This window comes from Morone saxatilis, unplaced genomic scaffold (assembly GCF_004916995.1).
Source record: "Morone saxatilis isolate NCDOM2014 unplaced genomic scaffold, NCSU_SB_2.0 Contig0, whole genome shotgun sequence".
Taxonomy (NCBI): domain Eukaryota; kingdom Metazoa; phylum Chordata; class Actinopteri; family Moronidae; genus Morone; species Morone saxatilis.
Genome location: NW_023339650.1, coordinates 19210751 through 19234549, shown reverse-complemented (window position 1 = coordinate 19234549; position 23799 = coordinate 19210751). Strand labels below are relative to the sequence as shown.

Below are 23799 nucleotides of genomic sequence, written 5' to 3'. Positions count from 1 at the left end.
AGGGTAGATCAAATAAAACAACTTCTAATGAAGAATTAATTCATGAACGCTCCAGTATTTCAGGGAGGAACTAGTTAAAAACATTTTGTATGTAATGTACAATAAATGATATTAGAAATATAAAGTAACAGGAAGTGAAAATACTTTTAAAAAGTACTTGTTAATGTACTTAAATAGTTGCTCCATGCAGTATAAAATGTATTTAACCAAAGTATGACGCCATTTTTGCTTTACATACATCAAATAATCCCACATTTTCAAAATAATCATCTTTATTTATCGAGTCTGATTCATCCATCACATATAAAGAAAAACCTCTGACAGACAGTGAATGTTTAATCTGTCTCTGTATACGTTTGTGTAATCTGTAGTATTGCTACAATATTCTGAGATAAAAACAACAACAACGACACTATACTATAATTCCTTTTTTTTTTTTTTTAAACGTTTTGCAAAATTGAGATTAAAATCACGGAGAAGCAGCTCGACCTGTTCAGATTGATCATCGTGATCACCAACGAGGAAAGAAAACAACACAAATACAAACAAACAAACAAACAGAGAGTAAACAGCTGCTAATAGAAGAGCTCGATGAACGTCCGACTTCAACGAAAGTCTCCGTCAGTGTTTGGGATGATTTCGGGAGGCTGGTGATGTTCTGCTGAGGAACCTTTTTTTATTTATTTGTTTCGAGGAACTTTTTCTCCGAGAGGAACCTCCATCAGTTTCTGTGAGGGCGACAACAAAACACACGTCAAGCTTATTCAACAAGAATCAACAACAATCTAACTACACAGAACAGTTTGTTACTCTGAGATATAATGTGTTCGAGTGGCAGCTGCGTGCGTGAAACGATATCAAGGTTTGTATCTCACCTTCAGCATTCGAGCGCCGTAAGCGTTGTCGTCCTCGTTCTCTCCTCTCTGCGTGTCCACCTGGTATCTCTCACAGGCCCGAATCACCTCATGGGCGTCGTAGAGCAGAGCCGGGTCCAGAGAGTGGGCGTTTATCAGACTCACCAGGTACTCCTTGTAGTGCTTCCTGCAGGAACAAACACCTTTTTGTTAGAGAAGAAGTGGGGGTCTTGTCAATGTGCAACAGCAGTTTTGTTCTTAGTACTGTGTACTGACAGTGAGGTGAGCTTCTCCTGATTCGAAGGGGAAGAGGAAACAGCCCTCGTCTGGCTATGTGAGACGACAGGCACTGACAGACAGTTGTCTCTCAGCCCAAGACAAGCAATAAATGCTGCTTTTTACTGTTTACTAACCCAGTTCACCTGTGTTTAAATGAAACTGTATATTCAGTGTCTGACAGGTAGTTTGCAGTGTTTTTTCTTTTACTGCTTATAGTCCGAAAACTACGAGCTGAAACTCACTATAAATCCTCGTATCTGCAGATTCAGCTCATAATGCTCTGTGCGAATGAGAGTTATTATAAACGTATTGATTATAGCCGCTTTAAGCTGAGAGATTTGAATTACAAACTGGATTTAAAGCACATTTTGTCCACAGTTCAGTAGATTACGTTAGTTTTTTTAAACTGTAGCGTGACCTTGAATGACTGTAACAAAAGCACAGTAATGCAACCTGTTTAATTCTGGAAGACTCTCACCAAATGACTCTAACCATGACCCTAAACTAAGTGAAGACTACAATGAGCTAACATGGAAAGATTGTGCTTGTTTTTTTGGGACAGGATCAACAGCAGACCCTCCCCCACAAGAGACACTGCGAGCCAACAGGAAGTGTGTATGCTCCCCAAGAGAGAGGTGAGTTATTTCCGTTTTCTGCCGGTATGAAACCTACTAAACAAATTTGATCTGATTTTAAAAAAAAAAGTAAACAATAGATATTTAAACCAGCTTTCAGTTGGTCAGACACTCACTCGCAGAGTCCTGCTTGTCCCGGCTGTGTTTGGATGCCACACGGAGAATCAATCTGCTGACCTGCTTCATCTTTCTGCTCCATCACACAACAGGCGTCTGTGTCACAGAGGGTGGAACAGAGTCAGCGACTGACCTCATGTATTCTGGGTTTTTACTGAATCAAAAACAGATGATAAAACACAAGGAGGAACTTTTCCAGGACATTTCAAGAATGTTTTTTCTTTTAGTAATATTTACCAGTTTGGGTTCCAGTAGAAGGATCGGTGTTGAACTCCACACCGCTCCTCTGAGGGGAGAAAAAGGACAATTCAGAAACTTTTGTACATTTATTTAAACAAACAGGAGCTGAAGTCTAAAAGGAAACAAGTTGAAACAGTGAGTTAAAGTGAAATGGAAACTTTAACATATGTCTGCCATTACATAACCTCTAAACTATTGTTTTCCAGGAAGTTAAAGTCAAGAGTTAGAATCGTGCAAGAGCGCGAGGGTAAACACAAAGAGGCTGTAAAGGCGGATTAATGAGTACGTCAATCTCTGTAGTCTCACTAAGCCACTTGTTAGCGACCGCCTTCTTAAAGACACGTAAAAGCTTAAAAATCCACAGGTGGCGACGTTTTTTTTTAATCGCAGAACAATGTGTGAAAATCTCTTCAAAAAGGTATTTGATGATCACAATGGGATCAATAATCCAGACTTTAAAATGTAGTTTCTCTCCCTCCTAGTGTGTAAACACAAACCGCGTCCGTACCTGCAGCAGGTCCTGTAGACTGGGCAGCTCCCAGTCCCGGAGATAGAAGAGACAGTCGCGGGGGTGATGAGCATGTAGACCGGGGAAATTGCACTGGGCCACTTTACATCCCATCTGCCAGAGAGAAGGGAACCAATACAGAACGAACACAGGATGAAGGAGAGGCTACATTTCTCGTATAATTAAGAAATGACTGTCTCTGTTGTGTGTTTGCATCTTCAGACGGTCTTTAAATCAAACAGAACAGATGAAACAACCTCCACTGTTCGCTCACTGCTGCACCAAAACAATTATCCAAATGCAATATGTAAATCTGAGATTGAACTCTGTGAACTTTCCAGATGTTAGAAGCATCAAAGTCCCGATCTGATCCGAGTTATTTAAGTATCTGATACCGACAGATAAATAACAGAGTTGGAGGTTGCGGTGCATTAAGGCTTTGTGAGTTAAAAGCGTTGATCAGCCCCGATACTCTGAGATCGGATCGATCGACCCTAGTTAGAACGTCGGAAACGTACAAAAAAGTGTCTCTAGAAATCGTGTCACATGAAGCAAGTGGAAGTATTCTGGTCATTCAGATGTGTGTGTGTGTGTGTGAGAACTTTTTGTGATCTTTCTCTTGATGCCGTAGCTCGACCTCACCTTGTGGTAGGGGTTGTTGCAGCCGCTGCAGAACTGGTACCTGCACTGGGAGCAGCTGAAGTGCATGCAGCCGCCTTTCGCCAGAGCGTACTGGTACCTGCAGTGAGGGCAGGCTGCAAGAGGGACGACACATCGTGGTTAATCTTTAACTGCCCTGCCTACTGTAGCCTTTAAATGAAGGATGGAAACAGCTGTGTGCCTTTTGTGCAGTAAGTATAATGGAGGATATAAATAAACACTGTGGTCTGAAGCTGAAATAAGACTGGTGGTTGTAGGTAAAGTCCTCACTGATGCCGTTGTCTCTCAGGTAGCCGGCCAGGCCCTGCCTCTGGTACTCCGGATCGTTCTCCCTCTTCCACTGCTGGAACTGCTCACAGGACAGATCCTGGTGCTGAGGTTCCCACTGAGGCCGGAGAGAGGGAGTGAACGATAAGTGAGTTACTTCACTGAAGAGCTGCAGAAGTTTTGAAGGCTGTGTGAGGCTTCTCCTCATAAAGTAAGATAAGTTTGGGCAGATGGGAAACAGACGCTGCTCATACTCACAGGTTTCTTGCACTGAGCGCAGAAACTCTTGCGGCAAGACAGGCAGGTGACCTTCAGCTGGTCTCCTTCATTGATGAACCCGGAGGTGCACTGAGGAAGACACGCTCATTATTTCTTTCATCATTTCTAGTGTTGTTTTTTAGTCTCCCATCGTTTATGTATGCTTTGTTTTTTATCTTTTGATCATTTCCTCCCTGGATTTTTTCTCCTCATATTTTAAAAAGGTTTGATGTTCTTACGGTGGTGATTTTGTTTTGGTTTGTTCTCTTTTTTTATAAGTAAAAGGGTAATTACAAACAAAAGATGACAATAGTAGGTATTTAAAGATAAAACAGTACAAAAAGGAAGGAAAAATGATTAAAAAAGGACCTCAAATCTTTAAAAACAAGAGTGTCCTTTGTACAGGATAAAGTCATCTTTGTCTCCATCCTCACATAATTGAGGGTTTACTTGCCCTACTAGTTTGCTCTTACTTGACCCACTTAATCACAAGCTGCTCCGAGATAGATTTCTAACTGAGGCTAAAGGATGCAACACTGTTATATATTAATGTACAAAGCCATTCTGGGCAGATTGCCCGTGTATATATACATATAATGTATAATAATACATCCAATCATAGATCCATCAAGAGGCCTAACTAATCTGGAAAAAGGAGTCTATTTTACTACGTCCCTCGTCTCTTTAACCAGTTTTACACAAAAGCTACATTCAGTTTTTATTTCTGTGGTTCTGTGTGGAGCCATTATGCTTGATTATTAAGTTTGTGTGTATGAATTTGACCGGGTCACCGCTGAAAAAGAAATATCATCTCCCTGCCAATATTGAGTGTCAATCCAAACTGAACAATCTCCAAAACTAACCAGAAATCCTGTGAGCATCCATCACGTCCTCCTCTGTGTTTAACGCAGCATAAATAAACCCACTGAACACACACAAAGAAAGCTAAGAATAAGCTAAACTAATTATAGGGAAGTATGAAAAGCAGGGAATGCAAACTAGGGGTGGAGGAGGAAATCAGATCGCGTGAGGGGATAAGGGCACAACAAGTGGAATGAAGAACTCACATGATAACACCACAGGAACTTTGGATCTTTCATCAGAGCGTGCTCAGTCAACTTTTTATGATACAGATTGTACACATCCGTCTCCAGGCAGTCACGCAGCTGTAAAAACAAAACACGACCGGAGAACAATTCAGCACATTATTATCTGGATCTATTAACCTGTTGCAGTTCGTGTCGTATGTGTTTTGACACTAGTTCCTTGTACTTTAATTTAAAAGCTTAACTTTCTCTCTGTGTGCGAGTTACATGAGAGATGCTCTGAGACATATGTGTGTCAGTACGTAGATAAGACACCAGTTATAAATCGATATCCTGTCTTTAGGGCAGATTTGATTTATTTATTTAATCAGGGAGTCTCACTGAGATTAAGATCTCTGCCTGAAGTCAACTAATGAGGTTACATAAGTTCCCATTTGATGCCTTTGCTGCGAGCTAAATGCAAATCAAAGTAAGATTCTTTGCATGGATAAGTACAGCAGCAGCAGCAACACGTCTTCAACCCTCCTTCGTTTCCCTTTTACACAATTTATGTGTTTATTTCTTAACTTTAAAGTAAAACCATGTAATGTTTGAATGCAGAAATAAAACAATTTAATGCTACAACTTAAATTCATAAGAAATAAAACTAATTCAACACTCTCAGTTGGTCTGGTATGACCAGTAGCTTTAGGGAAGCTAATATTAGTTAATGTTTGTTGTATATGCTGACATTATCCTATCAATATGCTTGCTGTAACTTTAAGTAGTTCTACTAGTTTAAAAAAAACACTTTAAATGGAAAGATGGAAATTGGCCTTTATATGTGAAAGAAATCATAATTGATCCCCATTTAAATCTAAATGTTAAGTGGGACAGTTTTAGGCCTTGTGTTATAAACTCTCTCTGTGTGTACCTGTATGTCCAGTGTGGAGAAGTAGCTGTCCAGTTGTTCGGGGTCGTTGATGTCCGGCCCGCTGCAGACGGGACACACCATGTCTCGGATGTGTTTGTCTCTGATGGCGATGGTGAAGTGCTGCCCGAAGCAGTCGTGACACACGGAGCACTGACAGGAAGTCAGAGACTGCATCTGAAACACGGAGAGGGGAGAAATAAATCTGAAACTAGCAGTGAGAGGAAATGATGAGGGTCAGTTTCAGAGCTAATCAACTGACCACAAATCGGCCACGTCGTCCTGATAACGGACACCTCGTCTGGCATTACGCCTTACGTGTAAGATGCTTAGACATAAACTGTGTCGTCACCGCCCTCACCCCTCACCCACCTTGCTGCGGGGGAAGATGGACAGACAGATGGGGCACTCGTTGTTGAGCAGACGCCTGATGAAATCTTTGTCGTGCGACTCTTTCACAGCTTGCACTACGTCCTCCAGAGAGTAGGTGACGTCTGGCTCCTGAAGCAAGGAGAGGACGAGCTCGCAGCGCCCCCAGCTGGGCAGGTCGTACAGCGCCAGCAGACGCCTGCACATCCTCTGCGAACAACAACAACAACAACAAGGATTTAATGTGATTGCAAAAGGACTATTAATAGAAGGTGGGGAACAAAAACAAACCACACCACACCTCAAATACACACAGGCATTATAATTACATGAAAACATGCTACTCTCACGTCAGCACATGCACCAGGTGAGCACACTAAAAGCCCTCGGGCTGTGCAGCCTAACCTGTTTGTCTGGGTTCTTCGGATCAATCGGCGGCTCTGGCTGGTCGGTCCAGATACGCTGGTGGAAGGGCTCCAGGAGAGGTCGCTGAAGCAGAGACAAAGCCCCCTTCACCTCGCCTCCGCTCAGCCGAAGGGCCTCCTCACACTGCGACGCGTCTCTGAAGCCCAGAGACTGCAGCATCTTCATCTGCACACACAGCAGGGACGGACATTACGGCTAAATGTTTGCAGTAAATAAACGTTTGTTTGATTAATACGCTGCCACTACTTTGAGTGTCGGTCTCAGGAATGCTGCCTTTCCACTGCCTGAACGGAAGATAACAGAAAGACTCACGTCTGAATCAGATTTTGTTGTTTTAAGGAGTGAACCTGCGTAAGTCTGTATAAGCCTGTGAGATTTACTGTTCTGTTTCATGTCAAGGCCGTGCAACACTCCTACATGTCACTCCCAACACGCAACAAACTGGCCCTTTTCTGAGTTTTCCTTCAAGGTCAGAGCCAGGAGACACCGTAGAGGCGCCATGGATGAATGAAGAGCCGATAACTTAACACCAGCATATAAATAATAAAAGAGATTGTATCATCATTCTTGTAGTGTTGTTAGGGAGGACATTTATTTCTGTGCTTGTTGAAAATAAAGTTGTAGAGAACATAAGAGGAAATGTGCTTTGTTTGTTTGCACTCATGGTAAAATAAAATGTTTTAATGTGAGACATTTGTTAACTACTAGAGTGCTGCTGAGCTTTTGGACAGCAAACACAAAGTTGTAGAGAATCTTTTAACGGCTGCAATCAACCTCTTAAAAACTTAAAAATGTATATTTAAAACAAGTAAACTGTGATGTGATTTAGCTGTTGATAGACAGCAGAAAGGTTCTAGTCTGGTCGTTCACGCTAGAGATCTGTGTTTTGTAGAAGAACATGTTAGTATTTCTGAAAGTTTGGAGTTAAAAGTATTCTTCAGTCAACTTTAAATAACATTTATCTCAAAACTCTGAAAGGAAAAGCAGTGCAGGCAAAGGTGGAAGCTGCTGATACTAAATGTAGAAATTACAGCAAATAACTTCCACTTTTTGAATGAACTGTGTTTGAGTAATTCTATTTGTATCCTACCTTGAACTGTCTGTCTCTCAGCAGCTGTCTCACTGCTTTGTCTGCGTCTCCTCCCGCCGTCAACCACGCCAGCTTGGCCTCGGCTCTGGACAGCTTCACCCCTCCGCCCGTGACGTTAGGAGCGCTCTGCTCCGGCTCCACGCCGTCTCTCTCCACCGCGGGTTGTATCCCAGAATCCCCTGCTTTGTAGTTTAGCTGGACGGATGCCGCCATGGCGCAGATTTCATCCAGCAGGTGAGGCAGCTCCGACGTCAGCCAATCGCAGGGGTTCGTGTTGCTGCCGCCGCACACGCAGAGGGCTGCGTACACCTCCTCTGGACTCACGCCACTCTTTTCTGCTTCCTACGAAGGAGAAACAGGAGTAAATCTCTGTGTGTGCTTAATGATAATCTCTGTGCAACATTGCAATTAGGCGATTAATCAATTAGTAAATCAAAAGAAAATGATTATTTGAGTCATTTTTAAAGTAAAAAGACCCTTTTTTTGTCTTACTTGATGGTAAACTAAATATTTTTGAGGTTTTGGACTAGGTTGGACAAAACAAGACATTTGGAGACTTCACCTCTGGTTTTCAGACATTTTATAGCCCAGAAAACAAGAAAATAATCAGCAGATAATGAAAATAATAGTTAGTTGGAGCCTTTCTTCTAAGCAGTTTAAAGGTTAGGCAGTTTCATTAAGTTCATTACCCATCATTTCTTTGAATTAATCCTTTAATCGATTAATCTATAAAATGAATGGATCACTGCAAATAAATAAAGGCTTATTAACCTGCTGGTTATGTTTCTGATTAATACGTTAATTATTTCTTTATATATCTATAAAATGTCAGAAAATATTTGATAAAAGACCTTTGAAATGGTCAAAACCCAGAGATATACAATTTATTAATTATTAAAAATAATTAGCAAATAAATGGACTGACAGAAAATAAACATAAAATAACATCTCGTAGTTAAAGCTTCTCAAATGTGAGGATTTGCTGCTTTTTCCTGTCTCACATTACAGTAAAGTAAATATCTTTTTATCTTTGTTATGCAGCAGACGCGAGCTCCAACCTGATCACATTTGATTTATTCAGCCCGCCGATGTATCTGTGTTGGCTTACTCTGATCTGGTGGATGAGAATGAGCCCATCTTCCTTCATCATGTTCTGTTTTCTCAGCTGCGGGTTGACTCTGGGCTGAGGCTGAGGCTTCACGCCCGGTTGGGGCTTCACGCCCGGCTGGGGTGGATCTTTAGTGCTGGACGGAGTCTGCTGGAGGGACTGGGGCAGAGAAACTCCAGCCGAGTCTTTACCCGACAGGTTGCACATCTCACACACCAGAGTGGGCTTGGTGTTCATGTAGGTGCAGAACTGGCACATCCACTGTGAAAGAGAAAGACAAAGAAAAGACATTATACATTTTAAGTCGACAAAACTAGACTAAAACATGTATGAGATGCTTTAAAGGAATATACAAAATTTTTAAGAGAGTAGACCATCGGTCAACTGGTATCTGCAGTAAATTGCTCCATACAGATACCTAACATAATATACACTTACATTAGAGGAAGAAGAGACAGGAAATCCCCCAACAGCAGCGCTAAAGACTAATAAAAAGGGATCTAAATGATCTACAGTAAATTTAGCTCTTTATAGAACTCGACAGCAAACAGCTTATCTCCACATCTCAGTGCCAACGGAGAAACAATATCATTCATTTGGAGGCAGGTTTGCATCCTCCTGATGAATATATATATATATATATATAATATAATATTCACTCTCTTTTATGTTTGTGGTCTCTACCAACTACTGAGGATAATATGTTTCCCACATGTGTAGTGAATTTATATTAATTTGGGACATATTTATTGCTTACAAAAGGAATAAAACTGTCTGTAGGTGATAAGCTTTGATGTATGTTAAATAAGGGAGGAACACTCAGGCAGAGAGGTGAACCAGGTCTGGGAAATAACTGCTAACAGTAAAGCACAATAAGGGGATGTAGTGAGTAAAGGTAGAATTTAGGGCGAGACAACCTTGAAGCTGATTTTAGGATGGGAAAGGAAGACATAAGTAAGTGGTTTCTTTGTTCACGTCCTAAAAAAACTCAAACCTCACAGGTGGAGTGAAATGATCAGTTTTCTTCATCTTCTGTGAGTCTGTTTCCCCATTCTGGGTTCAGATATCAACAAAAGTGCATTGAGGCAAAGAAAATAAGCCACAACAAGCTCCTAAATGCTCCACTGTGTTCTCCATCTTAGCCTCTGACTGGGTCTCCCTGCTGTTTGCTGCTGAGCACGTAGTTTACAGCAGCATTGTTGTCCGAACCACATAAAAACTTGAGAAGAAAACCTTTCAGTGAGACAAACCTTTGTTCCGGAGTCAGACAGAGATCCGGGGCAGGACAGTGCCGGTGTGGCAGGCGGGCGAGTGGCCAGACGAGGGCGCTCACACACCTCACAGAGGATGCTGCTGCCTTGATTCACGACGGTACAGCTCTTACACTGCCACTCTGAGGGATCAAAGCACAGATATTTACACCATAGTCCGTCATTACACCTTCATTTCCTGGAGACGGCGGAGCTTTACTGCTTTAGTGTACTTGTCTCACCTGTGTTGGGAGATGTGGGAACCGACATCGGGCTTTCTTGAACGGTGGATGCGGCCGTTGCGAGTCGAGGCCGCTCGCAGGTCGCGCAGAGGACGGCTCGCATCTCGTTCACTGTAGTGCAATGACCGCACTCCCAAGGCGACAGAGACAGACTGGAAGACGGCAGAGAGGCAATAAAATTACATTAACGGTGTATTCTAGCTGCTGGATTGTTATTCATTCATTTATTTATTTAAGCTACACTGGTGCAACAAGGGCAGTTTACTTTCTTTCGTGCGGGTGTACATAGGACAGTAAAAGAAATTTCTCACTCAGATCAAACCAGTGCAAATAAATAAATTAGACACCAGGTGGTCCAGCTCAAATCCTGTTAAAGTTTGAGTGCAGCAAAACATTTAAAAGCTGTTTTACAGAGGTTATCACAGGTGGTAAAGTGCATCTCACTGGACAATTATTCTCTTTTTCTTTATCTCCATATGAAATACACAAGTTTTCTGGAGCAAATTATGTTGTTTGTATCCAGCTTTTTCTTAGATTCGCTCATAATAAGATGTTTTTTGGAGGATACTGTTCTACAACGTTCACTAAAGGGAAAGGGTTCAGTATGAATTTAATACCACAGCTCTGACCATTCGACCACACTGCTGCCCAATGAGGAAGCAAAAGTGAATTGGTTCCTGTTCTTCTTACCTGGATGTTTTAGCTGGTGTCATAATAGTTCTGTTGTGTCCTTTGCGGTCAGGGTGAGAGTGGAAAAGCTTGTCACAGTTCAGACACAACCTTTGGACACAAGTGGAGCACTGAGCGTGCACAGAAGAAATCCCACAGATGCTGCAGCTCTCTAAAGACACACACAAAGCAAGTAAAAAAAAAAAAACATTCCTAGCTTCATGAATTCCTGTTTTCTGTTGAAGTCTGGCATACCCTGTTTGTCTTTCAGTATTTTGTCTCTCTTGTGATTGGCTCTGGCGGGGTGGCGGTGGAAGAGGTCATCGCATGCGTCACAGAAAGGACGATTGTGACAAGACGGGCAGACCAGAGATGAAGGGCCGCCACAGAGATTACACTCACTTACTGCCGGAGAGCCTGCACGTAAAGAAAGACAGTATTTAGTCGGGATGCAGGATATAGATAACCAATAAGATAATATTGTTAGTAAACTACTAAAATACATCAAAAAAACGTACTTTGGCTTCCATAGAACAAAATAAACCATTATTATCATCAACTGATAATTTATCGACTTTAACTGAATCATCAGACTAACATATAATAATATAAATTTCCATTATTGGACAATAATTATTTAGCATCTCTAGTATTTAGGCTTCTAGATACATGTGCTACACTAGAGACATGTTCAAAGCACACAGATATAGATAGATAGATCATTTGTGGCATCGAAAGAGACAAAGGTGAGGTGTGGTGGCGGCTCACCTGTCAGTGGTTTCAGAGGTTGTCCTCCGGGGCTCTGAGCGGGTTTAGGTGGAGGAGTCACAACCTGAGGAGGAGTCACAATCTGGGGTTTGTCTCCCTGCTGCTCCTCTCCAGGCGGGATGACCACAGCGTCACTCACCAGCTTATCCTGAAGTAACACAGTAAACACACTTTAAACACGCAGCAGACAGCAAAAAATAATAACCTGAAGGGCTCGTACTTACTTATATTTAAGGATTTGTTTTATGTAGTTTTTATTTAACTATTAAATGTTACTGTTTCCCAGAAGACAAGAGCTTTTGTTGTCTTAAATCAAACCTACTTTTCCAAAAACAGCTGATTTTACACACCTTATGTTTGCATTTTATTCATAGTTTTCTATGTTTATACCGTTTATTACTGTGTGTACAATAATGGGATGTTTGACTATGTGAGAACATGTCACATGTGTTCAAATAATATGTAATTTCTCTTTCTTTCTCGGTTGTGAAAATGTTATTATGCTGTGTTATTTCTCCACAGCTGATACAGAAGTCAAATATATTAAAATTTAATGACACATATTCGAGTATAGAGCCACAGGAGACGTTCGTACAGACCTGCTGGATGACAAATGGGATGATATCTTTGAAGTGTTCTAGGTGAGGATGGGTGCCCTACACAAACAAAAGAGATATAAGAAATGGAATACAGTGAATTTCTTACACAAAACGCAGGTGAACAAACAACAAGGCTCACAAACAAACACGAACCTTGACGAGCATGTCCACCTCTGTGCGTAAGGTCATGACCTCCAGCGTAACCGCGGCGACTTTTTCTGTGTCTGGTTCGGTGACTTCATCTGGGAAACTGAGGCCGTCTATCTGCTGATTGGTGTAACCGTACAGGTAGAGGACTCTCCGCCCTCCCTGTGGAGGACAACGAGGGATGCAAATATTAGCTTTAGACCTTTAAACTTTGTCTTAGCAGTTCAGTTCATAATTTCTAAGAGGAAATCTGTCTTATTCACACCAAGAAGCTTTAAATTTAAACAAATCTTCCGACTACACATGTACATATAAAGCAGAACACTTGCTCACCTTGATGGCGTCCACTGTCGTTCTGAAGACCGGGTTGTTGTGCTTGACGCTCCTCCAGTATCTGGGCCTGGTGGGACTGGTCAGGTTACAGCCGTACTTCTCCAGGATACTCAAGGCCTTGACCAGTCTGTTCAAGGACTCCAGGACCTGAAGTACAGACAGAAATGTGATGTGAGCATTTGTTAATGCTGCTACGTGTGACCTACAATAAGGGTAATAGTTTACATGCAAAGATTTGTGGAAGTGGTTGGCTTTTATTAACTGATTCAGAAATTAAAAACTGAATGTGAAGCTTTTTTTTTTCCTTACGTTTTCAGTTCTAAAAGAAGATTTTTTTACGCAGCTGCACATTAAAATATTCAAGTTGGGTCAGTGTCTGTTGTTTACGTTTATTTATGTTCCCAAAACACACATTTATGTGTAAAATAAAAGCTCTTTTTTTATATAGAATTTACACAGATTTCATATTTTTGTGTTGAATTTAATCTAACATTGAAGTAATTTTCATCTATGTAATTTATTTTATTACACTGCATGTTTATAGTAGCTCATTATTCACATTGTAAATATTAAAATATCATGATAATGATAATACAATAACAATTCTGGGGGGAAAACTTACTTAAATATTTTGGATATTAACACTGAAACTATTTAATTGGTGTAATCTCATGTGTATATAGCTGAGTATTGAAGCTCTGTTTGTATTTTTCTGCCACCTAGTGGTCAAATATCACTAAGTTTTAAAAACAAATGTGTGTGCTTTGTACAGGATAAATAGATTAAAGTCATTTTTCTTTGTTTTGTGTTCATCTTTAATGACATTTTGACATTAGCTGTGTTTCCTCTTCATATTTTACTTTTTTTCTTCTTATTCAGTTTATTTCAGTATTCAATTGTACTCAGTTTCAGTGGTTCTCCACTATATTTGATAAGATCTAGTCTCAGGGATCTCCGTCTGGTAAGATTTTGTTATTTGCATAACTGTCTATACTTCAGCTGAGTAAGAGTGAAACGTATGAACTACAATCTCTCGTTGGGCTGTTTCATATTGTCCAATAACATCTGCCAGTGTCTCTCCTATCTACTTTCATGTTCAGTTTAAGTTTAACAATTAAAGAAGGGAAAATAAACTGGAATAAAGTTGTGTTCATGGTATGCCAGAAGAAGAAGAAGAAAACTTTACCTCCAGTCTGTTGCGGCCGGTTGTATTCTCCTTCAACATGGCCTCCACTCCAAAGTGAAGGTACTTCTCCGACAGAGGCAGCGGGATGCTCGCCATCGTCTGGACCTCCGCCTTCACATCCTGGGCCAAACCCGAGGCGGACAGGAGGGAGATCGATCTCTTCCTGACCTCGTCCATCTGGACGGACACAGGGCTGCTGCTCATTGCTGTCAGGAGAGGAGAGGAGTTGGTTCTGATGATCAATTAACTGTTGAAATCATATCACAAATTTCACTCTCACATGTGAGAATTTGCTGCGTTTCTCTGTTGTTTATCGTTGAGTTTTGAACGTTAGGTCGGAATAAACAAGGAATTTAAAGGCATCATCACTCAAAACTAAATGATTAATCAGAAAAATATCCAATAGATTAATAAACCTTGATGAATTCATTCAAACAAACTGAAAAGTGGCTTTTTTTCCTTTCTAATCTGAAAGTTGATTCAATTTCAGAGGAAAATCTTTGATTTGTGACGGCAGGAAGATTTAAAAATTAAAGCAGAAATAATTTGTGAGCCTGAAAAAGTTGTTTGGAAATATGAAAAATATGTTAAATCAAGTATTATAAGAATTTTAAACTGATCAATGCCAGTTCCCAATTATAAATTATTAGATATCAATCTGAATTTTCATTTTCTAATCTCCCCAAAAACTGACATCTTTAAATTGACCTTAAGTCAATAATTAATCAATAAATAATTCCTGAATTACTACATATTCAACTAAACACTACTAAGAAACAAAAAATACATTAAATACCAGCTTTACATGGTAAACACAGTTAATATAATTAAAAAATAAAACATTATTAATGCCCATAAAGGCGAGAAAACAGATAAAAGGAATATTTATCTAAGTGAAACAAGAGATTAAAAGGAATTAGAGATGTGACATCTATCTAGTCTAAGGTATTTATATATATATATAGTTAATAAGTGAATTGTACAAATGTGTTTGTGGAAGAAATCCAGTAATAATCAGTGAAAGTCATCAGACTGAAGGTGAATTAAACCAGGAAACTCCCTAAAACTTCATTAAAAACGGGTTAAAAAGGGGCTTTAAATGTAAATAATCTACCATTTATTTAAGGATAAAAGTTGTCAGCAAGTGGCAGCAGAGCAACATTTATTTCAGGGACAAAGTGTCCTGAACAATTTCACTTTTAATTCACCATATGACGACTTTGAGGGGAAAGTCCAGGCGAACTTAATGACAGCTGCACTTACGGTAAATATTAAATCACAACACACACTTATAATACATACATATAATAATAATAATCTCCTCTTTAACGAGTCGGTGCTGTCTGGGTTTAAGTTTTGAAGCAAAGCTGATAAGATAACAACAATTCTCGTTTAGTTGAAACCGAAACTTTAACTTAACAACAACATACCTGCGGCATTAAATTACCGTCTTTTTTGGGTCTTTTCGAGGTTTTCGACAGTAATTAAAGTCCTTCCAGGTGTGGGAAGAAAGTCTTTATGTTTCCATTAATGAGAATAACTCGTTTCTAAGTCCATATCAGCGGTTAATATCGATCCTGCTCTTGTTTTTGTACTGACAGCGGCTCTGAAGCTAGCTTCAAACGCGGAACCACAGTTTTAAGTTCCGGTTCTACTTCCTGTTTGGCTCTATTTTTCAAAATAAGACCGGAAGTCCAACAAATTAAACTTTGCAGTATTTTCCAAAAACAGCTTTTAGTTGTTAGGAAGTATTTAACTAATAGTTTAAATAATTCTGTATTCTGTAATGTAATTCTGTAGCTACTGTTAATTTTGTATATTATATACATACATCTATCTAATTACTAATTATTTAAATATAATTGCAGTAAAAAAGATCTGAATCAGACATACTTTATTTTTGTCACAAACTCCAGATATACAAACAACATACAACAACAACATAATATAAATATATATATATATATATATATATATATATAAAAGATAAAATGAAGAATAAAAGTTAAGAAAGTTAAAATAAACTACTAATAAGATAAGGTAGACTTTATTGATCCTACACATGTTACAGCAGCTCCAGATAAATAGATAAATATATATATATATGCATATGTTCATATAATGTGTTTTATCCTACATATGAAATATTTGAAAATAATAAAAGAGTGTATGTGAAATTATAAAATGTGCTTCTTTGTCTATTCCACTGATCACAGAACGTCCTACAATGATTGAAATGTATTTGTATATTATTATAAAAATGTTATTGAAGCCTCAACAGAAAATAAAATAAAATAAAATAATAATCTTGTGCTGCATTATATTATTCTTCAGACACTCACCAGAATTTGAGTAAATACTGTACTTAAGTTCAAATTTGAGGTACTTCTACTATTAGTATTGATCTTACTTTCTACTTTTACTTTATATTAATGCATGAATCATTATAATCTAATGATATACATATATATATAAATATAACAATATATATACTTTGAACACTTTTCTGATAATACTTTTACTTAAGTTACATTCCCAAAGCGATGTGCACTGTAATAACGTTTATTACTCTATTAAAAAGTACTTTAATTACTCCCTGTCACAGTAATTAGTTACATTACTTTCCTGCTATTCCCCATAAAATTGTTTATTGTGTCTTTTTCTCCCCAAAATTTAAACTCACGACGATTAAAATCCAGTTTTGTTTGTTCAAATTAAAGAAATGAGAATATTTTTAAGGATGTGATTGTCAGTAGGAGGACTGCCAACAAAAGTAAGGTTGTAATTCATTACTTTTTGGGGGTAATATTATTACTTAAACGTATTAGTAATCAGTTACACTACTAGTTACCGGTGAAATTATAGTAATAGTATCACTACTAATGCAAAACACAGTGTTTTTACAGTCTTATTGAGATAATAAAGACATTCCCTCTTCTTCTTATTATTCATTATTGCCTTTTAAATCCACAACATGTCCTCTGCTGAAGTTTTAATGCTGCAGACGGAGGAAAGCACCGTACTATTGAGGAAGAGGAGGAAGAGGAAGGAGGCAGTGGGAGGCGCAAACTGCATCATCCGACATCAAATCGAAAGTAACCCGAAGGAGGAAATAAAAGAAAAGCACAGTAGTCAGACATATTGTCCTCCGCTGACCCTCTGCACACGTCTGACACTGCAACGGACGTGTTTCTGTGTCTCCAAGCTGCAAAGAGTCTGATCGATAATCGATAATGTCGAAGACGTCAACCCTGAAGATCAACAGCGCGAGCGCACTTAAGGTAAGGTTGATGTGTTCACGCGCTCCCTTCAGGTACAACAGGCTACATGGGTTAGCAGCGTAATGCTAAACGACTTTAAAAAAAGAAAGATAAACATATGAAACAGTTAATTTAATGCAGAGAGTTTGTGAAATATGAACAACAAACATGTTTTAAACAGTCCGGTGTAAAGACGGAAAGTCCCTCTGAGAGGAAAACGAAAGTAAAGTCCTCTACAGTAACATGAGTCAGCAGCTTAAATAATCTGTTTTCATTCACTTCGACCTGTTTTTACATCTTCTACAGGTGGAGAACTTCCGCCAGTCCCTGTATCATGAGGTTTGTTGAGTTTTTAAACATTTTAAATGACACATTTGGTTTAAAACAAGAAGCTGAAACCCTGAAACTGATATTTCTTTGTTTTTCAGGCTGAGAATTTGTTCTCCAACTGCATCCCTCTGAAGATCGTGCAGCTGGATGCTCTGCTCAGGGTCAGTAAAGCTCAGCAAGCCTTAAAGCTGCAGCACGTCTCAATAAGTTACTGTCTGTAGTGGCGTCTGGTCTGGAGAACCTGGTCTACTCTTTCATTTATGCTGCACTGTTTTTATTTAAAGCAGAAAAACACCCTCAAATGGGCCAGTAGTGTTTGCATATTGTCATTTAACTTCTGCATACAGTTAGGATCATTATGAACTTAACATTACCTACAGAAGAGGTGCAGATTATGCAATAAATACTAACCCACACACTATAGGGTGAGACAATTATGCATCCTAGGATGGTGAAGCCAATGCTCACACCTGCTGATAGCAGTACATGAGATAAAATCAGGTTAATCAGGCTCCTCCTTGTGCTCCTAAAGCTGACTCTGTAGCTAAATATGCAAATAAAAAGCTTCTGCAGCTTGTGGTCTCCTCATCCTGTGTGTGTGTGTGTGTGTGTGTGTGCTTTCAGGATGACGCCCTCAGTATCACAGACATGACCTCGCTCCAGGCTCCCCTGGACATCCCCATACCGGACCCTCCTCCCACAGAGGACGAGGTGAGACCGTATGATTAACAGTGTGTGTAGTTAAAGTGTGTGCACCACTGTACAGCACAAAATATCTCTACTATCTCTTAAAAAATAAAACACAGAAAGACATTTTCATCCAGGGTTTGAAGCCTCAGTGTCGAATACCTCATTTTAATACCTCTAATATTAAGCAGCAGTCCTTTAATACATCTTCCCTTCATGGAGGTTTTAATGTTTTTATTGAAAATGTATTATGTTACACTGACAGGTGTTTATCATTTTGTTCACCCTATTTATATCAATGAGGCGAAATGACAGAAACACATAACAATATATACAATATAGTTAAAGAGCAGCACAAACTACATCCTCCAAAATGATAATACAGCTGAATCAACTCCTCTCCAGAACAAACACATTAAAACCTTATGATTTAAAGCAGGATTGTTGTATTAGACTGCATTAATGTTAGCTGGGTATACCTATAAAACAGGAATTTATGCACGTATGTGATAGTGCCAGTTCGGAACTTGGTTAATGAGGCCTGAGGTTAGATTACATTACATTGTTGACCGTGTACGTCTGATCTCACAGGAAATGGAGACAGATAAGAATGAAGACGATGAGAAGAAAAAGAAGAAAGGTAAAAAAGTGTTTTTGTGGCACCTGGACACAAACGTTTGTGACGATAAAACTAATTTCTCCTCCCTGTCTTTCAGCTCCAAAATGCGGCTTCATCAAGGGCAATGAGAAGATTTTAATGCTTCTAGAGAGGGTGAAACCGGAGATCGTTGCTCTTAGAGAGACCATCATCGTTGTAAGTGAATCACACTCACTGTTAGGATTAATGCTGACTCAGATTATTTTCCATAACGCGGAATTTACTCCTGCCGCTGTAGGTCTCCTGCTGGATTCAGCACCTCATCCCCAAAATAGAAGATGGAAATGACTTCGGTGTCGCCATCCAGGTACGTACACGTGTGCATCCTGTTCACGCACAGTTCTGATAAAATTGCGTGAAAAGGGTTGAGTTCATCACAAATTATTTTCTCACCGCAGGAGAAAATCTTGGAGAGAATCGCTGCAGTGAAGACTAAAGTCGACGGTTTTCAGACCAACATCAACAAGTAGGTTGGATATAAATGGACCATAAACCCTCCAAATACCTTAAGATTGTGTCTTGTTTAAGTTTTATTTTACTTTTATTAAGAATGCAGTATTTTTAAACTCTCCAGAATCAGAAAACGTCATTTTTTGCGGTGATTTTGGTTGAAATAAGGAGATTTACGAGTATGTTTTCCTGACTGTGGCTTATAAAACCACTTCTGTTCAATCATCCAGGTACTTTTCAGAGAGGGGAGATGCTGTTGCAAAAGCTTCCAAAGACACTCATGTGGTAAGTGTTCACTATGTCTGTACTTTAAAGGATAATGTAGATGATTCCTTACATTTTTCTCAGTGTCAACAAATCCAATAAAAAGACCAAAAGCTACTAAAACCACATCAATGAGCCACACTGTGACGCATTCTTTTATTACCACGAACACACACACTGTAGTTTATTCTGACACAATCCCACAAACAACGTCCTGCTGCACCAAATACTCACTAGAGCACCAAATGTGGATTCATCCGCTGCTGAAAATAGTCCCCAAAAATGCACCATTTCTTGTTTTGTTGTTAAAAACTAGTGACCAGATGTTTTAGGAAGTTACTGAGCCTTTTAAGGAATTAAACAAAATATATTTGTCAGATTAGGGGAGTCAGAAAGCACTGAGAGGTGTCGGTTTTGTTGTCATAGGATTTGTTGACAATAAGAAAAATATAAAACACCAGCTGTATTCTTTAAAGCTTTAATAAAATGCTCATAAATACCTTCAACTTCTCCTCCTCCAGATGGACTACCGCTCGCTTGTCCACGAGAAGGACGAGACCATCTTCTCCGAGATCAGAGTGATCGTTCTCGACATTCGCGGCTTCTACGTAAGTCAGACTGACCCGAGTCGAGAAGTATTTCCCCCCATACCGTCACTCAGAGGAAAACTTAAACCCGTTTTCTTTCTCTACCCGTTTACAGGCCGAGCTGTACGACATCATCAACAAGAACCTGGAGAAGGTGACCAACCCGAAAGGAGAGGAGAAACCTTCCATGTACTGAAAGCTGGAGAGGAGAGGAGGAGGTGCTCAGGAGGAACCACTGGGATATATTCTACAACCCCCTCTGTTGTTTTAAAGTTCACTGGGTGGATTCAATATAAATCAACTCTGTCTGTGTTCAGTCTTTTCTTATTCTTCTCAAAACATAAAACACAACTGGATCCAGGTTTTATCACTGCTGTGGTGCGACGACACTTGTACCAACACTTGCACTAAATTTAAATTGTATAACTTTGAGTTTAGAAAAAAGAAAATACAAATAAAGACGTTTTTTTTTTTCCAAACTGTTTCATTCTCATTTATTTGTAAAAGAATTTTTGGTCACGTGTGGTTCATGACACACTTCTAACTTAAGTGTTTTTTTTTTTTTCAAAACATACAAAAATATTCTCCCTCAAGATCAAGAAGGGTTGATCCAAAAACAACAATAATAATGTCATAATCAACTCAGGAACACAACATAGGAAAAAAACTGTCTCCGCACTCAGTGATGATTCTCATACTTCAGGACCTTCTCCTCCAGGTATGAGCTGCAAACAAGAACATATATTAATATAAATTAAACTGTGAATGTCTAAAAAGCAACAGTACCGGGTCAGATATGAGCCCCAATAAAGTCAACGTAACGGTACCAAACATGCAGGATTATTTACACACCATGGTGATGTTATTGCCGTTGAGGAGGATCTGGTCCAGTTTGGTTATCCTCCTTCCCTCTGGTGTGATTTCACTGAGACACACATACAACAATGAGTTCATTCAATAAAACAGGAAGAAAGGCAAATGAGTGGACTTAATGCAAACATTAAAAAATAAAGTGTGCTTACAATTCTGTCACATCTTCCAGGACCATATCTAAAAACAGTGAGTTGAGGAAGAGATCTGGGACAAATATTCAGAGCAAACAATGAAGTAAAATCACGAAAAGCTTTATACTCTCGTGTGTTTTTTGTGGTTAGACTGTAACCTGGAAAGGATACTGACAAAGTCATCAAACCCCAGCAGGGTGCCGACGATTTCTTTGTCGGTTTTCATGACGATGTGAATTCGGGAGCCGATACATTTGTCCACGAGCTCTAAAAAAGGTGGAAAACAAAGAGGAAAATCAGAGAGAAACAGTCATTTTCTACTGTTTTTATATAATTATCAGTTTTTTTACATTGCACCATTTATTAGAATTATTATTATATATAATTATTATCATTTTTCAGGCAAAAACACCAAACTTTTGCCGATTACAGCTTCTTAAAACATGAGTATTTACCTCTTTGTAGTTGCAGATCTAGTTTGTGTATTTTCTAGCTTTCGTTTGGTAAATGCTTGCAAACTTTTCAGTTCACATTAATTTAACTATCATTAATTTATATCAAATTTACGTACTTTCACTTTATTTTCCTGCATTTGCTGTACAAACATAATAAGGCACTGCTATTAGTGTAAGAGCTTTATCATGTTTAGGGCTGCAACAAATTTTATTGACATGTCTTAAATTCAAGCAAACGTTTATTATGTTATTTGAAAATAGTTAAAAATGTAATTCCCAGACAGTAACGTCTTCAAATTACTTATTTTATTTGACCAACAGTTAAAAAAAACAAGGATATTCAGTAAATAATCACAACAATGTTAATATTATCCTCGAAAAATGACTTTACTTAGTAGTTCTAAAGCTTATTTGGATTGTAATCACTTAAAATATGTAATAAATTAAAACAATATCCTCAACCAGACCTGGTTAAATAAAACTGTATTAAAATTCATAAGAAAAAGGACAAAGATTCAACACTAACTACACTTAAATTAGCATAAAATTAATTTGTGTCTGACATTTGGGACAATACACCCCCCTCCTAATATGAATATAATCATAATTGATATATATTACCTTTAATATCACTCATATAATAAAATAAGACACCATGTTGGCTCAAAGCATGTTCATCACCAACAAATCCCCAACTAAAACCCACTCAAGTCTTTTTAAATCCCGCCACAGACAGTCTCAACTGTCTCCACACTAACATACAATGTCTACAATATATAAAATCATCTCTGCACACACAGAAACTGCACATTAATCAGGTTTTTACTCACCGAGAGGAAGCAACTGGGACGGGTTGGTCGCTGGAGTCGCCGCCATGTTCAATCAATAGACTGCGCGCGCAGCGAGAAGCAATCGATAGCGAGCAATCGTCAGACTGAAGCAATCGCACCGGAATCAATGATCGATATCAGTAGTTCAGATTTTGATTAGTTTGTCATTGATTTCTATTTCCACACGGTGGCGCTATTTGTCGATGGGTGTTTGTATTGGCGCATGGCTGATCGATACATGACGTAATGCTTTGGGCTGTAACAAAGAGCAAGGAGTCGAATGTTCCTCCGCGGTTTCCGTAGTCTACATGCTGCCTAATATCTTTATTTTACTACATTTCAGAGGAGAGTATAAACATTTTATTAAGACATTTAATGAATGTGACGGCTTGAAATCAAGATTTTCAAGATTTTATATATATATAAAAAATATGTCGTATTGTTATAGCTTGTAAAAAACATTTACTTACTGTCAACATTAAATTTCTGCTCACAGATTAATGAAACAGTACTGCTAACCTAATAATACTGCTGTCTAATCAGTACTTTTAATACAGACAGACATTTAATAAACTGTTTTTCTTAAACAAAAAGAAACAAAAAAAGAAACACTAATACAAATGATTGTAGCACCATTTCCCCATCTGCAAAAGGCAGCTCTAAGAGAAAACAATCAATACATTTTATTTACCTAATACAATTAGACAAACATATCAAACATATTTGCAGTAAGGTTTGTCTTCAATATTGTTTCTGGGAAGTTTAAAACACTAAAATGGGGACTTTTAATTAAATTAAATTAGTATACACATTGTTCTCTAAGGCTTCGTTTAGAGTCAGTATATTATATTTTAATGGAAAATAAATTAAATTATGCTTAAGAGATTTAGTATTTACTGGGGAAAAAACATAAATGGCAGAAAATAATTGAATTAAAGAAATGTTTTGATGAGGAAAGTAGGAATCAATATTTATAAAACCCTAAAAAACACGTAATATTGTGTTAAAATGCGGTATATGCACATATTAGATAACCTTAATTTATCTTATGTTGTATTTATTTATTCATCATTTAACTATTTCTATACACTCCGGCTTTATCTCGGGTACAATAAGTTATACGTGTACACATAAACAGCACAAATAAACACGACTTCACACCTAGTTAAAAAGAGGATTTTCAAAATAAAATAAATTTAAAAAATAAAATCACGTGTTTTAATGACGAATGCGGAACTCTGTCGCTCTGCTCGTTCTTCCTGCGCAGTGGGAAGCGGAAGAGAAAAGACTGCCCCACTCTCTCTCTCTCTCTC

The 23799-nt window shown here is 38.6% G+C and overlaps 3 protein-coding genes and 1 long non-coding RNA gene across 5 annotated transcripts; 2 read left to right on the top strand and 2 right to left on the bottom strand.

Annotated features, from left to right (window-relative positions):
• Positions 1-254: 254 nt before the first annotated feature.
• LOC118321739 (E3 ubiquitin-protein ligase RNF31-like) lies at positions 255-15602 on the bottom strand. Of its 2 annotated transcripts, none has more exons than XM_035653216.1 (24): positions 15392-15602; positions 13962-14208; positions 12776-12922; positions 12449-12604; positions 12296-12352; positions 11697-11844; positions 11184-11345; positions 10950-11100; positions 10260-10411; positions 10018-10160; positions 8768-9028; positions 7660-8001; positions 6549-6734; positions 6147-6353; positions 5778-5951; positions 4886-4984; positions 3819-3908; positions 3564-3678; positions 3276-3388; positions 2634-2747; positions 2123-2171; positions 1885-1981; positions 876-1041; positions 255-728 (listed from the first exon to the last, which is right to left on the bottom strand). In XM_035653216.1, the coding sequence occupies exons 2-24, from the start codon at positions 14163-14165 to the stop codon at positions 681-683; spliced, it is 3381 nt and encodes a 1126-aa protein (XP_035509109.1). In that variant the 5' UTR covers positions 14166-14208; positions 15392-15602; the 3' UTR covers positions 255-680. The 2 variants fall into 2 exon arrangements, with proteins under 2 accessions (XP_035509109.1, XP_035509100.1); XM_035653207.1 differs by having other exon boundaries at positions 13962-14167.
• Positions 1721-3724, top strand: LOC118321749. The gene is made up of 3 exons (XR_004796420.1): positions 1721-2260; positions 3265-3484; positions 3583-3724. It is a non-coding gene; the product is annotated as an uncharacterized LOC118321749 (long non-coding RNA).
• A 1425-nt stretch (positions 15603-17027) lies between the features above and the next one.
• On the top strand, positions 17028-20676 carry psme2 (proteasome activator subunit 2). Its single transcript, XM_035655605.1, has 11 exons — positions 17028-17242; positions 17528-17560; positions 17650-17712; positions 18176-18262; positions 18830-18878; positions 18955-19052; positions 19135-19203; positions 19295-19362; positions 19577-19631; positions 20132-20218; positions 20313-20676. The coding sequence occupies exons 1-11, from the start codon at positions 17195-17197 to the stop codon at positions 20391-20393; spliced, it is 738 nt and encodes a 245-aa protein (XP_035511498.1). The 5' UTR covers positions 17028-17194; the 3' UTR covers positions 20394-20676.
• Positions 20661-22588, bottom strand: lsm5 (LSM5 homolog, U6 small nuclear RNA and mRNA degradation associated). The gene is made up of 5 exons (XM_035655615.1): positions 22487-22588; positions 21373-21468; positions 21220-21247; positions 21050-21122; positions 20661-20922 (listed from the first exon to the last, which is right to left on the bottom strand). The coding sequence occupies exons 1-5, from the start codon at positions 22530-22532 to the stop codon at positions 20890-20892; spliced, it is 276 nt and encodes a 91-aa protein (XP_035511508.1). The 5' UTR covers positions 22533-22588; the 3' UTR covers positions 20661-20889.
• Positions 22589-23799: the final 1211 nt, after the last annotated feature.

Coding starts and splice junctions, on each gene's coding strand:
- lsm5 (XM_035655615.1), bottom strand. CDS start 22,532: ATGGCGGCGACTCCAGCGACCAACCCGTCCCAGTTGCTTCCTCTCG. Junction 21,248..21,372: donor GGGGTTTGATGACTTTGTCA/GTATCCTTTCCA, acceptor CACTGTTTTTAG/ATATGGTCCTGGAAGATGTG. Junction 20,923..21,049: donor ACGGCAATAACATCACCATG/GTGTGTAAATAA, acceptor TCTTGTTTGCAG/CTCATACCTGGAGGAGAAGG.
- psme2 (XM_035655605.1), top strand. CDS start 17,195: ATGTCGAAGACGTCAACCCTGAAGATCAACAGCGCGAGCGCACTTAAG. Junction 19,363..19,576: donor TTTCAGACCAACATCAACAA/GTAGGTTGGATA, acceptor TCAATCATCCAG/GTACTTTTCAGAGAGGGGAG. Junction 19,632..20,131: donor CTTCCAAAGACACTCATGTG/GTAAGTGTTCAC, acceptor CTCCTCCTCCAG/ATGGACTACCGCTCGCTTGT.
- LOC118321739 (XM_035653216.1), bottom strand. CDS start 14,165: ATGAGCAGCAGCCCTGTGTCCGTCCAGATGGACGAGGTCAGGAAGAGA. Junction 5,952..6,146: donor CCATCTTCCCCCGCAGCAAG/GTGGGTGAGGGG, acceptor TCCGTGTTTCAG/ATGCAGTCTCTGACTTCCTG. Junction 4,985..5,777: donor TCTCCACACTGGACATACAG/GTACACACAGAG, acceptor TTGTTTTTACAG/CTGCGTGACTGCCTGGAGAC.